The sequence below is a fragment of the Cottoperca gobio genome, chromosome 21, assembly GCF_900634415.1.
Source record: "Cottoperca gobio chromosome 21, fCotGob3.1, whole genome shotgun sequence".
Taxonomy (NCBI): Eukaryota; Metazoa; Chordata; class Actinopteri; order Perciformes; family Bovichtidae; genus Cottoperca; species Cottoperca gobio.
The window spans coordinates 21754543-21772443 of NC_041375.1; the positions used below are offsets into that span (position 1 = coordinate 21754543).

The 17901-nt window shown below is 41.4% G+C and overlaps 1 protein-coding gene across 4 annotated transcripts; it reads right to left on the reverse strand.

The window, feature by feature from the left end:
- Nucleotides 1-212: 212 nt before the first annotated feature.
- On the reverse strand, nucleotides 213-17901 carry prkag3b (protein kinase, AMP-activated, gamma 3b non-catalytic subunit). 4 transcript variants are annotated; one of them, XR_003834312.1, is made up of 14 exons: nucleotides 17592-17901; nucleotides 16452-16518; nucleotides 15295-15401; nucleotides 15134-15215; nucleotides 13264-13322; nucleotides 13030-13075; nucleotides 12884-12938; nucleotides 12528-12654; nucleotides 12054-12219; nucleotides 11678-11715; nucleotides 10880-11026; nucleotides 10646-10739; nucleotides 5483-5574; nucleotides 213-236 (listed from the first exon to the last, which is right to left on the reverse strand). XR_003834312.1 is itself a non-coding variant. In XM_029459559.1 (13 exons), exons 1-13 carry the CDS (start codon nucleotides 17607-17609, stop codon nucleotides 7117-7119), a joined length of 1038 nt encoding a protein of 345 aa, XP_029315419.1. In that variant the 5' UTR covers nucleotides 17610-17900; the 3' UTR covers nucleotides 6482-7116. The 4 variants fall into 4 exon arrangements, 2 of the variants coding, with proteins under 2 accessions (XP_029315419.1, XP_029315420.1); XR_003834311.1 differs by lacking the exons at nucleotides 213-236; nucleotides 5483-5574 and adding an exon at nucleotides 6482-7148 and having other exon boundaries at nucleotides 9965-10739; nucleotides 17592-17899; XM_029459559.1 differs by lacking the exons at nucleotides 213-236; nucleotides 5483-5574 and adding an exon at nucleotides 6482-7148 and having other exon boundaries at nucleotides 17592-17900.

A 17901-nucleotide genomic window follows, 5' to 3' on the forward strand; every position in this document is an offset into this window, starting at 1 on the left:
AATAATTACTCTCTGTAAAAACAACCAAGACACAATGTGAGATGTGTGTGTGTGTGTGTGTGTGTGTGTGTGTGTGTGTGTGTGTGTGTGTGTGTGTGTGTGTGTGTGTGTGTGTGTGTGTGTGTGTGTTTGTTTTCCAGGCCTTACCCACAGCTCCCTTGTTTGCCAGGACGAGGTCTGTGTTGACTTTCTTCTTCTTCTTCTTTCCTTTCAGGCCAAAAATCAACTTGGCCTTTCTGCTCGCAGGAAGGAAACGTTCAATCAGTCAAATCTTATTTTCCACCGTCTCTGTCACACATCACCTTCACGTGTAACTACAACGCACTGACGTGGAACAATGAGGGGAAAGTTACGATTTAGCTGTAAATATGTTTGAGGGTTTACTCGTCCATGTTGGGTTTAATGATGTGGGATTCATTATGGTTGTTTTTGGCGGGAGTTAAGACGGCTGCGGTACAGGCCTGGTGGTTCTTCACCAGGGAGATCGAGTGTGTGCTGATGGCGGGGGGGTCATAGACTTCAGACAGTCATTTATTGTCAAATATTTAGTATGATGACTACATGTTTGTTTTAATTTAGCTCACAGGGTAAAGTCAAAGCTAACTTTCTTAGTCATATGACAGAGTTGCACCTCTTACATCTTTTTGCAGGAAGTCGAAAACAAAATGCGAGCTGCTGGCATAATATTTGCTCATTTCCTTACACCTGAAATGTGTTTTGTGTTCTGTGCATCATTTTTAAATCTAAAAAAATAATAAAATAGAACTAATAAAGAACAAGCAGACAAGAAGAAGAAGTTCTGATCACATATTTCTATACATGATGAAAACATATCTAAAAGATAAACAGAAATATCAACAGTTGATAAAATCCTCTTCATTTCACAAAAGGTCTGTTACTTCCTGGAAGTGGAAATAAACATTGTCAACTAAGAACGGTTGAACATTTGGAAGCTTTATCTTCTTTGTTTCTTACATGTTAGATTAGATGAATGTCATGTCATCAGCATAAAAACACGAGTCATCAGTTTCCCGATCACTTGCACTCTTTATATCGCTGTTATTTGCAATAAGTAATGATTATAACGCAGCAGTCAGTTTCCTCCTGAGGATCAGAGGAGCCTCTCTGCTGTCAGACACTGTGTGCCGTTACTTCAATGCTTTTCTAACTTTACATTTTTATCTTAATGTATTACTTTGGTTATTTCTGAGTTTTATTTGACATAGAAGTAAGAAACCACGGTGAGTTAGATGCATGTGTGTAACTCTGTCAGGTAAATAACTCTGCTTCTGAAACTGAGTCTGTGACTGGCTGCATTGAACGTCCTGAGTTCAGATTTTCAACATTTTGTAAAAGGAAAAATGCATCACAAGAATTAAAATACTCTAAACTAAAAAAGGTCTTTAAATTCAGTTAACAATTGCAAAGAATTATTTTGGTGCCATAAACCTTGATCGTTGTGGTTTTAAGTGTAAGCTGCGTGAGAGGGTGGTGATGGTCTCGCGGTCTAGTGGTATGGCTCCCAAATACAACACCAGATGGTTGCGAGTTCAATACCAGGCTGCCACCATTGTGCACCTGAGCAAGGTGCTTAACCCTGAGTTGCTCCAGGGAGACTGTCCCTGTAGTTAGTTCACTGTAAGTCGCTCTGGATAAGAGCATCTGCTAAATGACCTGTAAGTAGAAACAAAATTCTAACAAATTTGTTTAAGAACGATTCATTTTCTTCTCATCATTTCATTAAATCTTTTGATGTTATTCCCAAAATATTTTAATTTGATCAATTCTAAAATGTTCTTTATGCACCTTGACATCAATCTGAGAGCTAATGTCAGTCAGTTAGATGAAACAACATGTTCAAAACAAAAATCCTTTAAACTGCTCACCGCTGCTGAGTTGTAGGACTGTCTGAATGATCCATACTGCAGAAGTCCAGAGAAGTTTCCTTTTGTCTACTACCGGGCAGCAGGAGGGTTCAAGTCCTTCAGTTTACAACTAAATACTAATATCTGATATCTGATATCTGAGGATCTGTTGCCTCCTCATCTCTCTCTGCTCAGACTAAGACTTTCTGTACAAAGCTGAATAAGACAGCATGTTATCACCTGAGTGCTCCTGGATCATTTCCATCACATAATTATCCTGTCAGCTGTCTGGTTAACATAATTGCTCACTCATTACGACCCCTCCCTCACCAGAAGTGCCTTTATCATTACTTAAGCACTGCAAATAAAGACCTATCGAAACATCCTTCAACTCGTCCTCACGGAAAAGGCCTGCTCGCTCTCCACACCTGCTTTCTTTATGCTCAGATGATTAACATGATCCATTCTTAAATATCCCTTAAACCGGACTGTGCAGCTCAGGGCCTTCCTCCTCCTGGTAAAGAAAATATTTTGATGCCCCATGTTTAACTTGCTGTGGTAACAGCAGCAGAAGTATACATCACTGTTTACTAACGCTGCCTCATGTTCTCACAAGAGGATGTCAGCTCAGCTTTTACAGATGAGAGTGATGGTGAAAATATCTGAAAATATCTTAAAACAGGAAGAAGAATATGATTCCTCAACTGTGTCTGACAACGACATCATTCTGGTCTTAATCATATCTAACAACCAGAATCTTTTCAGATGGAGGTCCTCGAGGAAGAATCTTGTCCGTGACCTAATGTGTATTAATTTAGACGCCATTAGAGAACCACTGCTAAACGACCACTAGTTGAGACTGCAACTGGACTGTATCCATCATAGGTAACGACGGAGGAATGCATCCTGTCACAGAACATGATGGAAAGAATATGCTGCCATGATCAGCAGATAAATACTTCCACAAGGGAAAGACAGTCGTATTTCATCATCAATGGGAGTCATGCTGTAGATCAAGCAATGCTCGTATTCAACTGAACTGAATACAACAGAACGACAACTCCTCCATCCTAAAGGCCCTGTCACACAGCTCCGTACGGCAGAAACATGCCGGCGTATATGAAAAGTAGCTCAAAATGTGTCAGAGTCCAAATACGTCAAACTTTTCCACAGCGGTGTTGTAGCTGACGTATACATAACAAATTATTATACGTATGTCAAACATTGATAGCGTATCACTTATACAAAACGTATCAGAGCGTCTGGACAACGGAGCTGGAAAAGTGCCATCTGGTTCACGTCATGTTGATGCTGGAGAACGGCTAACATGCCGAACGCTAGCTGTACTGTAGAAACACGTTTAGTAAGTTACTCCGTCGTCAGGCATCATGTTATCATAGGGTAGGAATAGGGTATCCACTCGTTATCAATAAATTGGCTGTAGGGTTCACCGTCAGCCGACGTAGCCTTTATCTAACGTACCTCTAACGTAGTCACGTAGGTATTCACGTAGGTATTTACGTACTATATTTACGTAGGTAAGTATTCACGTACTGTATTTACGTAGGTAAGTATTCACGTACTGTATTTACGTAGGTAAATATTCACGTACTGTATTTACGTAGGTAAATATTCACGTACTGTATTTACGTAGGTAAATATTCACGTACTGTATTTACGTAGGTAAATATTCACGTAATATATTTACGTAGGTAAATATTCACGTACTGTATTTACGTAGGTAAATATTCACGTACTATATTTACGTAGGTAAGTATTCATGTACGTACTCCGTATTCACGTATGTCTAACGTCACGTAACGTCTGCATATCTTATGAAGCACACGTCGGGTACGTCAGGTAACATCAGCGTTCAACAACGCACGCCAGCGTAAGACCGCCTGCTCTTAACGAATACTACTTATACCTTACCTTATATCAACGTACACCAGTGTGTTGACGATATTTTGTTTACGCCATATTTCTGTACGTTATGCATTCGTTGGGTATTCGTCTGATACAGTTTGTATTAGGAAGTGATGCGATATCAATAGGTTAGACATGCGTATCTGTATGCGTTCACTTTTCCGATCCGATCCGATGAAAGGTTGGACGTATTTGGACACAATTTTCATATACGCCAGCATACGTTTCTGCCATACGGATATGTGTGACACAGCCTTAAAAGGCCAAAACAGGTTGTTTGTCATTAATGACCCTTGAGAGCATTTTATTAACAGCACACTCGCAGCAACTTGAGCTCAGAGTCTACACGTAGTGACTTCAGTCCTTACGGAGCATCAGTAGAGTATAGATTAAAATCTGTCCTGTCCAACCGACGTATGGACGACTACTTCAAACTGCTTCATGTGTAAACAATGCTTTACACTGTGTTTGTGTGTGTGTGTGTGTGTGTGTGTGTGTGTGTGTGTGTGTGTGTGGCTGACATCCTCCCTAAGAGGTTGTGAGCACAGAACAGTCACTTCACTACTTACAATCATTAATAGCCATTATTCACACAACCATTAGATGTTCCAGAAATGTTTTAATTAAGACATATAAAAAGTACTTTACTTACATCTGCTCCCTAATTGAAAAGAAACGGAATCTATCAATATGAAAGTAGGTAACATACAAGGCTCCTAACTCACTATAGGGCTGCACGATATGAGGAAAATATGCGATTACTTTATTAAATATCGCGATAACGACGTCACTTATGATAAATAAATGGATATTAAAGGGTATTCAGTTCTGCCTTTCTGCTGCTTTCAGTATACTGATAAACTGTTGCAAGAGTTGCATATTGGATCGTGATTAGCTTCCCAGCTCGTTGTGATGTTGTACGTATAAACTCAGATTTAAGGTGAGAAACGTTGTCCTGCAGAAGACGAATGTGAAAACATTAGACTCTGTGTATACATCATTCTGCACAGTGAGGCTCAAACATCACAGTGAAGTAGAGGGGAACTTTAAGTGTTAGACCAATTTATCACTGCTGTCCTTTTAGTACTGGCAGCCTTTTTAATAAATAACGGCACTGCAGAAACGGGAACAAACTGTTTTTGATTTTCTCTTAGCGGCTGTTCAGACTGGAAGTAGCAAAGCGTTAAGAGCCGGGTCAGTGCAGGAATGTAGTCCAGTTTGAGTTTTGAGGCACATCAGATGATAAAACACTGCACAGCTGTTTAGTGATGATTTTACAACTCTGGAAAGCCTCCTCGGTGATCGTCGGGTAAACAGTTGAATTACCACATTCAGATAACACAATAATCTAACAGGATTGTGCGCTCGCACACATTTGATTGGCCGATGTAGTGCGTTACTGGATGACGTTACATTTGGTCGGAGCAAAGGTTGAGCCAATTGTCCAGAGCTTCTGCTTTGCCAACAGGGGTGTCATTGAAATGAATGAGGACACTTAACATGAACCTAAACACATTACAATCTTTGAACCTTTGAAAGAGACTTTCTTTGGGTTCTGTCTGGATCACGGAAACTAAACTACACAAACTTTATTCAGGTAAGCAGAGTGTAAAAATCAACCACAGTAAAAGTCTAAATTAACCGGTCGACTGAACACCACAGCAGTAATCAGGGCAGAGCCGGTCTCCTACCTTAGTTTGGGATCCATTCCTGCAGTCAGAAGTCAGAGTCACTCATCAGTTGCTGCAGCAGGACACGATGTGTCGGCTCACACAGAGTCACACTTTAAAGGAAAGCAACAGCATGACTGAGTGATTGGTGCTGAACTGTTTGTTCTAAGTTGTAAAGCAGACGGAGCATGTGGCTCATGCACAGCCAGCTCCTTATTCATTTTTACTTTATTACCTGATGGAGTGTTTAAAAATCCACAAAAGTAGTTCACTTAATTTTTTTAATATTATTATACATTTTTTAAGACAATGATTTGTATTGTTTCTGTTGATTTTATATTTAATACACTATTATAGAAGTAGCACTGGTACCAGTAGTGGTATGGTATGAATAGTAGTTGCCATAATTGTATAATTGTATAAGCAGTAATCGGAATACTATTTTTTAGTAGCAGTAGTATTGATTGTATTATTATCACCTGCATTACTTATCATTGGCTGTCAAATGAACCAGTGGCTCAGTGAGAACATGCTGCTTCCTCCTCAAGTTCACATGAACAATAAAATAACATTCATCAGTTGTCATCGGCCTCAGGTCACATATGGAGAAACATTAATATACAAGCAGAAGCAGAGCTATTTACCTAATGTGTGTGTGTGTGTGTGTGTGTGTGTGTGTGTTCATGTAGCCTGGTGACCATGTGACCAGGATGTATGAGAGTGGTAGAGTAAACAAACCCACCCCTGGTAAACAGAGCAGTCACCTCGTCAGTCAGAGGATCAGCAGGCTCAGACACACATCTGCTGTCTGATCACCTTCATTTCTACTGAACCAAATGCTAATAAATAAAACATCTTGTACACAATAAAGTCAGAGAATGATAGCATCAATCTCAAATCACCAAGATAACTTCAAAACGGAATAGGTCATGTTTTATTTTGTGTTTATTTTGTCCATTTTCTTGCCATGGTTCAAGTTTATTACACTGAAAACATCGTGTGTGTTTCCAGGTAATGAGCGCTGGTGTTTAGTTTAAAGTATTAAAACCAGGTAGTCAAACCATTCACCACTTATTTATCCAGCATTTGACCTAGATTACCTCTGCACTATATTGACGTTCTTCAGCACATCAAAACTAAATGACCGTGTTTTCAAAATAAAACAAGTGTGTGAGTATTGTAGGAAGCCGTACAAAGCAAAAATATTTATTCTTTTTTTTTTTGACAGTGACCAGAACATAAGTGCATTTAGAAAATTGCAAGATCCAATATTTTCAATACATGAATGCCCAATTTCATTCTAAAATCAAGAAAATAAAGTAAAAACCATCAAACATTACATCAACAACTAAATTTCAAAGTAAAAGAACTTTCAAAAACAACCTCAAACTTGACGCAGTTTAAAAGTCTTTGGATGTGCATCCAGCCTTCCAGCCACACCTGTGATACAGTTCAACACCGGCAGTGTCCCAGCAGTCTGTTGGTGTCCACTGAGCAGCTGCACTTGGGGCTTTTCACTTTCTCTTGCCACATTTGTCTTTGGGACTGGGATTGAAACCGATGACTTCTCAGCCACAACATCGCTCCGCTACTCTCTGAGTTACTTTGCCACCACGTCGTCTGGTTTAACGACAACAACCTCCATCTTGGTTTCTTCAGCCTTGAAAGCATGATCCCTCAAACGTATCTGGAAAAGATCAAATGGGAAAGTTAAGAGCAGAAGGAAACTTTTTATTTCATTTAAGTTTCACATTTGTGACAATAAAATCATTTTAACTAATGTTTAGTTCTGGGGCGTTGCCATATGTAGAACGAAGGAACACAAACTTAACACTTATACATATATTTAAACACTTATAACTATAATTCACGGCACTAAATCCATTCGATAGGCATTGAAGCACACAGTCTAATGCTATAGACTGTTTCATCAAGGCTGGAACTCAAAGACATGTTCACATCATATCAGAGGAACCAGAAACAGGAGGAAGTTGTATTCATACAGCCTGAGTGGATTAAGGTGTTTACATAGTTTTTATTATCACAACGTATTCTTTAAATAAACAAATGGATCTACTTCAGGGATGATGGCTGCTTGTGTTTAGGGTAAATCTGGTATGATGTAAACGCAGCGTTCTGTAAAGACATGCTGACAGAGGTCGAGAGGTTTGTGAGATCTTCGGACTAGCATGCTAATTTCTCACCACAAGGTCCATTTAGTAGCTGCTATTGAGCTTTCAATCATATCACATGATCCTCATCAGATGAGCCGCGTCATGTTTTAAGCTAACAAGGATAAGAAGTGTTAAGGGGGAAACATTATGCTCACTTTCAGGGGCGTTTATATCCTAATGAGCCTGCATGTGACTTAGGAAGGAGAACCAGATCTGAACGGCTTGTTGAATCTTATGTTTTCTGACCTTGACATCCCAAAAAGGTCTTTGACAGTGTGTGGGTTGGTAGTTACTCCACAAACCCAACTGCATGTGCACAAGCACTGGAAAAGTGAGTTCTTATTAATATGTCCCCTTTAAAAGCACTCAAATAAAGAAACTACAATTCTGTGAACTGGGCAAAATTTCTACTTCAAGGTTGGTTGCAGCCGTACTCTGTCTGCAGATGAAGATCATGTGATATGATCCAAAGCGCTTCTAAATGAAGGATTTATTTTTCTCAACTTTTCCAAAGTTGGACTGAACTTTGAACCTCAACTTTTGCAATATTTTGTTCAGTTTAGTTGCTGATGAAATGCTAAACTACGGTGGGAGACATGGTCTGATTCTGGGACATGTCAGGCTAAAGGAGGTTTATCTTCAGGACATCCAGACAGCTACAAATAACTCAATTAAATCAATCTTCCCTCTGTGACATCACTTTAATTCCCAAAACACAAACCACTTCAATATCGACTCTTGACGCTTATTATCTCTCACTGTCTCCTGTCCACAGCTAATCTCGCAGACCACTGCACCCATCAGGCAAAACATTTTTCAGTAGCGCCGAGATCTGAAAGTGTCCGATGGTATGCTGCTGTGGCTCAGTGGCTCATGCTGATCCCTGGAGATGCATCAGCATGAGCTGCTGGTGTTCCACCGGCATGTCCTAACAGTATTTATGGACAATGTTTTCTACTGACATAGATATGATTATTATATGATTTACTCACTTTGATCTACTTCAGATGGTCTAAAATGACAATGTGTGTGTATGTACTGATTACACCTGATAACCAGTTTACAAAATCACAAAAGAAAACGCTGTATGTCGCTGGATCTGTAGTGGTATTCCGGAGTTTATCTCGTTAATGACTGTATGCTCGAAGACCTCGTGGTCGTGTGAAAACACATTTTATTGACTGTTTTACACCATCATGCATATTCCTGTCTCCATCAACACTGATGCATATTATCGTGGCTCAATAGGGCAGCGTGTGTGTGTGTGTATGTGTGTGTGTGTGTGTGTGTGTGTGTGTGTGTGTGTGTGTGTGTGTGTGTGTGTGTGTGTGTGTGTGTGTGTGTGTGTGTGTGTGTGTGTGTGTGTAGCGGTGGCTGCGCTCAGGGCAGACAGGTGAAGGAGGCGATTGGAACAGAGGGAAAGGTTTGCAGTGAAGTTTGTCCAAACATACTTTGCAACACTCAATAAATTCCTGTGTTTTGCTTGCTAGCTGCTGAGCAAAAGTGAAGGGAGAGTCTGCAAGATTATAATCCGGAGCAGAGACAGCACACCCACACACAGCATGTAGATAAATATATTTATTCCGTGCCTTTTTATTGAGCATCAACCTCGCATTCACGCGTGTATTATCGAAAAAATATATACTCATTCAGGTTGCGGTGACGCCTGTGAGACACAAGCCTGCATGGAGAGGCTGCAGATTTAAATATGACACGAGAGTGAAAAACACATCTGACACGTTTGGTCTAGACGGGGTTAAACAACTGTGGTTTGTATTCATTCAATCAAACGTAAAAGCAGTGGTCATTACAGAAACACCTGGCGGAGATCTGCACTTGTTTTCAACATGAATCATCAGGTGACAAAAGAGGAAGTCACGTAAGGAATCAGATTTAACTTTCTCTTACATGCTCACAACTACAAAACATATTGTAGCATCACATCAATTATCTGAGTACAGACACATCTGTCCCCAGATGTGAGCAGATGGGTGGGAATGGTATCATTGGAATGATAACAACAGCATGGGGGCACCTTGACGGTGAATGATTTCAGATTCACTTCCTCACTGAGGTATATATAACCTCTTGAAAGTAATACATTACATTAACAGATGCTGAATTGAAAAATAAAAACAGGTGTGTTTCCTCTATGTTTTGATAAAATTGATGCTGTAACGACACAGGTACCAATCCCCCCTCATGTGAACCTTTTGGAGAATCTACAGAAGAACCACAACAGGCAGCAGTGAGACTTTCTAATTCAAAGAAAAAGTGACGATGCAAGCGAGGACAGGCAGCCATTGGCAGCTTAGGATGGGCTTCCTACCTGGGATGTGTTGGCTAAGAGGTGCTGGTGGCTTCACAGAAGGAACCGCAGCATGAAGACGTTGGGGGGCATCCAACTTTGTAGAATTGGAGGATTTTCATGGAGGCAACTGAACTGGTTTGGCCGTTGGATTGGAAGATTAGGTATTTAATAGTTAAAGCAAAGTTGATTTTGGCTGGGCGGGGGTTTTTGTTTATTTTCCAGGGGCAGGAAGTATCAAAGCAGGCACTAGGGACTTTTAGTTTGATGCTTCTAATGAGTTTTAGAGGACATTAAATGACGTGTGTTCCCGATGAGGTGATTGGTTGAAGGAACAGAAGGTTCAAGAAAATATTTGAGAGGTTGATCTTTGATTAGCAGGGGAGGTGGGCGGGGCTTCAGATGAATACCTAAAGGGTGTAATTTGTTTATTCCTGGTAAGTATTCTTGAAAGGATCAGGAGGAAATTGGTTCCTGTTTGTCAGAAGATTTCCCAGGAACAGAAGAAAGACCCTCATTGTCTTCAGGAGGATTTAAAGTTGAAGATGAAGAAGAGTTTAGTCAGTAGGAAGAGAAGAAACTAGATCGGCAGAAGGAGCAGGAAGCCTTCGAGGATGTGAAGGTAGATGTCGGGATAATATTGAGAGAAAGAGCAAAGGGATGAACGGAAGGGGTGGAGTTAGGAGTACAGTGCATCAATACCTGCAGGAGTGAGAACCAGGGCTTGTAGAAGGTCAGATAGAGAGACAATCCCTCTCACCACATCATCACTGTCAACCAACACCAAACGATGCACCTGAAAGAAAAAGCATTTGGTTATTATCCTTTGATTATTGTGCTTCTTCTACAGCCAACAACTTGCACCACAATATGTTCACATCATTCATCCTACGTTCAACAAAGATGAGTCAGACTGTCGGTGCATGTGTGCGTTACCTCGGCCTTTGCGATGCGGTCGATGATGGTCTCTAGGGTTTCGTAAGGGTAACACTTGAGGACTCCCTCCACACAGCAGGCTCTGGAGGAGACGGCCTCCCGCATCGTCATGTCCAGGTTGTTGTAGTTCTTCTGGGCTGCCAGGTTCTGAATGATGGATAAAAAAAAGAGTTGATTTCAGTTGAACATGCTGTTGCTAGTAGCAACCACCACTGGTGCACTTCCATAGCAGTTTAACTGACACGGTTACATCCACATCACACGGTTTTTACTACATTGACTGCAATCCCGATTTAAACTAACTGAGGTGCTAAAACAGCACATTTGCCACCTATCATGTGGATGTCCAATCAGTGTTGATCGTACATGTAGATGATTTAAGCAACACAGTTGTCAGTGCGTGCTATATTGGCCGAGAAATGGCAAAATATGTTGCTCTTCCTGTATCCAGCGCCGTAGTTTTATGTGACAGTGACGTAGTTTGATGCAAGGAAGAACTACAGGCTAGTTCAGCTGGGATTTCTAGCCTCCGCCTCTGGGTAACCAGAGGGCCGGCTCTAAATGGTGTTAAAAAAACAACTTATTGTAAATTCCTTTGTGTAAAAAAAACTTCCTTGTTCTCTTCGCTTGTATTGCGCAAAGTAGCTACGTTTCCAACTGTGACAATACCATCCCAAAATATAAGTGCAGAGAATTAAATGTCAACCAGACAAAGACAACAACAACAAAAACAACTATAAAAACGATTTGTTCGAGCATGACTTAAAACTTATTATAGGATGCATGAAACTAACTTACAATGACATCAAACCTGGAGTACAGCGCCACCACTTTACCTACAGAGGAGACACACAGAGATATACAGACCAGAGGGTACACGCAGACAAAATATAAAAATAGATGTCAACTGAAAAGTATTATGCGTAAAAGAAAGGAAAGGAATCACAAGCAAGTGACTGGCTGTTGATGACGATGAGGCCAATTTCAACACCAGAAATACACAATAACAAAAAATGGCCTCCACTGCAGGCGTTAACATGAAGCTCGTTAGGCTGAGAGTTGTTTCAGTACAACAATAAGTAAGAAAATGTATCGAAACTGTGATTCCAATGCACAAAACAAGCAAAATAACTCATTTTAAAACCACTAAAAGTCGAGTGTGATGTTGCTCTACCTTGCTCGTTGACTACAGGCAGAGCAGACACTCTTCTCTCCACAAAAATGGTCAGAGCGTCAAAGACAGAAGCCGATTCCTGGACTGTCGCGATCTGTTTGAAGGTACCGATCGCCACTTCATTGATCCGCTTCTGAAGAAACCTTGGCTTAGGCATCATAGATCCCTGGAGTGGACGGGAGAGTAAGGGAGGAAAGAGACAAATATAATATCTAAAAGTCAAACATAAGTGAAATCATATATTTAAATATAAAACGCGACCTCCAGCACCTTCCTGTATCACGACAAGTAACCTTTCATATATTACATTTGTGGAGCGGGTGGGATGCAAGGGTGTAAGGACAGAGAGTGTCGTAGGTCTGTAAAGCCCCCTGAGACAAATGTGTCATTTTGTGAATTTGATTGATGATTATGATCTGGATAAATGCTCCAGGAATATTCCCAGAGAAGTGTTGCAAAGGGAAAAAGTCTTACAAAGATGTGGAGGAACTTGAGGATGCGTTTGTGAGTGAGGATGTGGAGGACGTTTCCTGTTGCGGGGTCGATGACCGGCAGCCGGTGTATCTTATTCTTCAACAAAGAGTAGATGGCATCAAACAGACTGAGGAGAAAAGAAAGCTCATGATTAGGATTATAGTAATTACAGGAATAACAAGACACATTATGGATTTCATAGCTCAACTCAGACAAAGGTGAACTCTGAGTGCTGATGTGAGATCAGTGCATTCTGCTAAAGGACCGCAGGGACGTTGCCTGTTTAAGCCCAAAACTACACAAGACTATAAAACAATAGAATACAACACGTCATTAATGTTAACGTAATATATCACCTGCAGTCAGGAGTGATGCTGATCAGTGTGTTGATAGAGTACTGTAGATAGATCTCTGCCGAGAGAAAGTTTATTTACACAAACTACCAAAACCAAATGTAGATTGTTTTAAAGAAAGTAACTTGATCAGGATCAGGTGTACCGACCTCTCCATGTCTCGATCTTGTGTTCTTCTAGCTCATAGATCTGAACCTGCAGACAAAACAAACATCAGCTCAGCATCTCGATGACAGTTTGCATATGTCATTATGTATTCCTGCTTTTCTTTTTTTATACAGCTGGATCATTTGACACCACTGTGGTGCCTGGCATGTCAACGAAACACCAAATGTTCACAGGCGAACAACAAAATGATTTAATGCAAAGGTCACACGGCTCACCAGAGGAGACTTGTAATAGCGATGGAGTATGTTGATGAAGTCAGTGATGGTCAGCATACCTGTAACATGGATTAAATTATTTCCCCAAAAGTAAAATGTAATAAAAGAAAACAATTTTAAATAGTTAGGACACATACTGACAACAATGACTTTTGTTTATGTTTCCCTGACAGTGATCATTTATCATGTGCATGATCTCTCTTCTCTAACACACTTTAAGTTGTTTCCTACTCGTGGTTGTGATCTAAAAACAGCAAATACATATCTCCATAGTTTATTCACCCAACAACTTTGTTTTCTGTGTGTAAGTAGCATTATGGCCTCACCACCTCATGCTGATGGAGATGCACTTGACAGTCATGTTTAAGGCTGTCGCCACATCAATTACACGTAGAAAATGAAAACTCACTGACTTGGTGGACGTGTCGTGAGGCGTTAGTGTTTGTAATCTAATACAAATGTCTTGTCGTCGACCTGCTTTCTTTTTAAACGTTAACACACAAACTGGGACGGGATCATTTGAAACCATCTATCCGCAGTAAGGAAACCTGAATCGTCAGACGCTGGGCTTCAACCCAATGTAGGTCACTCGTCTATTAAATACCAGCATGGGTGGAACTTTTTCACTTCCAAATATATTGTGACAGCAGTGTTGGGGAGGCAGACACACTCTCCACATTTAAGAGCAGGCTAAAGACTTTCCTTTTTGATAAAGCTTATAGTTAGGGCTGGCTCAGGTTTGCCCTGGATCAGCCCCTAGTTATGCTGCTATAGACTTAGACTGCCGGGGGACACCTCCCTGCTCTCTTCCTTCTCTTCCTCTCTCCTCCCCTCTCTCTCCTCCCCTCCCTCTCTATCTGTATGCATTTATGTAAATGTATGTTACTAACTCATCATCCGGGGCATCATCCCCGGAGTGTCTGTGTCTCATGTGGCAGGTTGCCACTGATAAAGTTTACGTCAGGATCATGAATCGTGGCTGCGCCTGCTGCCCTGGTCCTGCTGGACACTGGGAAGCCTTTTTGACATTTTCCTGGATTCATCCAAACTTTCTCTTTTTCAACACAACATCATTTCTGTCAAATGTTGTATTTGTACTATGTTGTTTATCCTGTACACACGACATCTATTGCACGTCTGTCCGTCCTGGGAGAGGGATCCCTCCTCAGTTGCTCTCCCTGAGGTTTCTTCCATTTTCCCCCTTTAATTATGGGGTTTCTTTTAGGAAGTTGCGATGCGAGGGTCTAAGGACAGAGGGTCTAAGGACAGAGGGTGTCGTATCCTGTACAGTCTGTAAAGAACACTGAGACAAATATGTAATTTGTGATATTGGGCTATATAAATACATTTGATTTGATTTGATGAAGGTACTGAAAGTTTGACCCATCCTTCTTTTATAATCCTGGAGTTGAAAAGGGAAGTAGTTCTGCAAGGCATTGACTTATCATTATTTCATTTTAATTTCCAAGTAAGTGTTTTAGATCACTGGGTTGAATTGGACGTGTGGTCATGAAGCTGGCGAACAGACTAGCTTGTATTCTCTCCGACAGAAATGTCTGATATGCGGCTGGTGAGTAAAATATTATAACTAATGGGAATGATGACCAACATGTTGAAAGAAAGACGCTGGTTGCTCAAGATTATATTGTGATTATATTGTAGTTTTTCCCGTTTTTCAGTTTGGAACAGTAATTTACTATAAATCATATCTGAGCTGATTGTCAGCACTATTAGTGACGGGAGCTCAAATATGTGTGACACTGATGATTCAGTCCATTCAGATCCGTTTTGTACTGAACACCTCTCATATATTAGATTGTATATATATGCTTTGACACAGAGATATAGACAGAGATGTATTATGGCTCACCCACAAAACACTTAAGCTTGTTGTCCCACAGCGGCGCTGCCCTCACACCGTTAGCTACCAGAGCAAAGAAAGCCTTCTTCACCTGACAAAACACACACACAGTTTAAATAATCACAGCACAAAACTGTCATGCTGTTTTTGTTTTTTTCAGTGTCCCATACCTGTAGTGTCGTGTCAAAAATGACCAGTTTAGAGCTGGTAGGAATAGCATCGTAGCAGCAGTGAGTCTTCATGAAGTTCATGTATATGAACGTGTCAGGATCTGTGCCTGCAGGGGGCGCAAGAGCATATATTAAGCTTCTTGAAATAATCATGATTAACGTTGGCTATCTGTGTTTGATATGTGCATAGCAATGTGGTTTTATATAATCAAGTCAATCAGGTTAATAATAATAATAATAATAATAAACTTATAAAAGTTAAAGGGGTGGCTGTGAGGAGGCTGTGAGGAGGCTGTGAGGAGACTGTGAGGAGACTGTGAGAAGGTTGTGAGAAGGTTGTGAGGAGGCTGTGAGGAGGCTGTGAGGAGGCTGTGAGGAGGCTGTGAGGAGGCTGTGAGAAGGCTGTGAGGAGGCTGTGAGAAGGCTGTGAGGAGGCTGTGAGGATGCTGTGAGGAGGCTGTGAGGAGGCTGTGAGGATGCTGTGAGGAGGTTGTGAGAAGGTTGTGAGGAGGCTGTGAGGAGGCTGTGAGGAGGCTGTGAGGAGGCTGTGAGGAGGATGTGAGGAGGCTGTGAGGAGGCTGTGAGAAGGCTGTGAGGAGGCTGTGAGGATGCTGTGAGGAGGCTGTGAGGAGGCTGTGAGGAGGCTGTGAGGATGCTGTGAGAAGGTTGTGAGGAGGCTGTGAGGAGGCTGTGAGGAGGATGTGAGGAGGCTGTGAGGAGGCTGTGAGGATGCTGTGAGCATCATGTCGAAGTGTCCTTGGGCAAGATACTGAACCCCAAATTGCTCCCGATGGCCAACGGTGTGTGTGTGTGTGTGTGTGTGAATGGTTGTCCCTACTGACGAGCTGATGTGCACCATGTAAGGTATCCACTGACTTTATTATAGCAATTTGTCTTTAACATCCAATGTGCTTCACAAGAAAAATACAATAAAACAATAATAATAAAATACAATATAGATAGAGGTTGGAGTTTGTTTGCACTTGTAACTGCTGTCAGGAAGCACAGTGGCCGTGACAACCTTTTCGATTACTTTCCTACACTGCACACACGCGAGATATTCTACAGAATAGAGCAGTACAGATTGTAGAGACAGTATTAGTACAGGAATAGTAGCTATCGTCAAACACAAAGTTACAAATTCCTCTCTTGCTAACCTTTACTCTTCACTGAGAGAACATTCTCTTCCTCATCTTCCTCATGGTCCATCTCAAATAACGGGACCTGGCAAAGAGAGCATATCAACAGTTTACTAACGGCTAGTTTACGCTTTAAAGACACACATGATCCTCCACCGAGACGATGCTGGGAACTCCTGTCCTGCATCATCTGTACTGAACTGACTGTGTTGAAAACACTTGTTGGAGAAGCAACTGTTAGAGTGTCGACAGGTTGGCTGGTGCATTTCATGGCAGCAAGCCGAGAACCTGCTGGTCAGCATTGAGGTTGTGGTCGCCACAACTCACACCGGAATCCTGTCAATTGAGACAGGCTGCCGATAAGGAATTTGAGGAGTGATTGATTGTGAAAAAGAGGTGACATGTACAGTTCACCGTCTCTTATACCTGCAATGTCACTTTTATTTGTTTGACAGGGACCCTAAACTGTACCAGAGTTAGCTATAAGCTAACTTACATCAAATAAATCAGCAACAACAACTGTAGCATATATCTCTGTGCCACAAGAGCTGTGTGTACTTAGAAATTCAGTTGTTATCTAAATGTTGAGCTCAAAGGAGAGGTCACCATTCACTTGCATAGCCTCAATGCAAATAATACCATGTCTTATGGAACATATCCACAACCAATACACTTAGTGATTAAACAGCCATGCGGTGCTCGTGTTCACATGTTTCTGACATGGTTTAACTAGGTGTTTGGCTTGTAAACAAACATTGTCATGGTAAACTATATAGACCGCTTGAAACAAATAGTAAATATGAGCATAATAGGAAATGAGGATATTAAACTTAAGTTGAACAGAATGATTAATACAGGCTTGAGGGGCTCTGTTGACATCTCACGGCTTAACAGCTACAAACATAGAATCAATGCATGCACACGAACGCTTTATTTAGGCACTAAACACTGACACCACAGAGACAATATTGTGAATATGCGTTACTTTTAAAAAGGTAAATTAAAAAAACCTCCAATGTAAAAGAAGCCTTGGTGTTCTCGCTTTGCAGCTTCAGTTACAAAGTCATGTCCAAACACACACCAGCACACACATTTCAGCTACCAACAAAAACAGAGGCCAGCAGAAGTGGGTGGGGGTGAGTCAGCAGAGTGTCTTACCTCGGCAAAAGGCTCCATGGCTGGGGAAGAGGAGCAGAAGGTCTGCGTTTGTAAAACCAGATCAACTGGCCAAACCCTGGACAACAACCCTCAAACCACTGTCCAACTCAGACATCTGGCAGGCACTGCCACCATATCAGATACAGACGTCCAGGCAAAGAGAAGAAGGGCGGCGAAGGGGAGGAAGGAAAGGAGGTGGTTATGGACGGAAAAGACGGAGGAGACAAGGGAATCCGTGCACTACCGGCCTGCTACAGCCAGCTGGGTCTGAATGTCTGGGAAAGACTGAGGTCTAAATGTGGACTGTGGG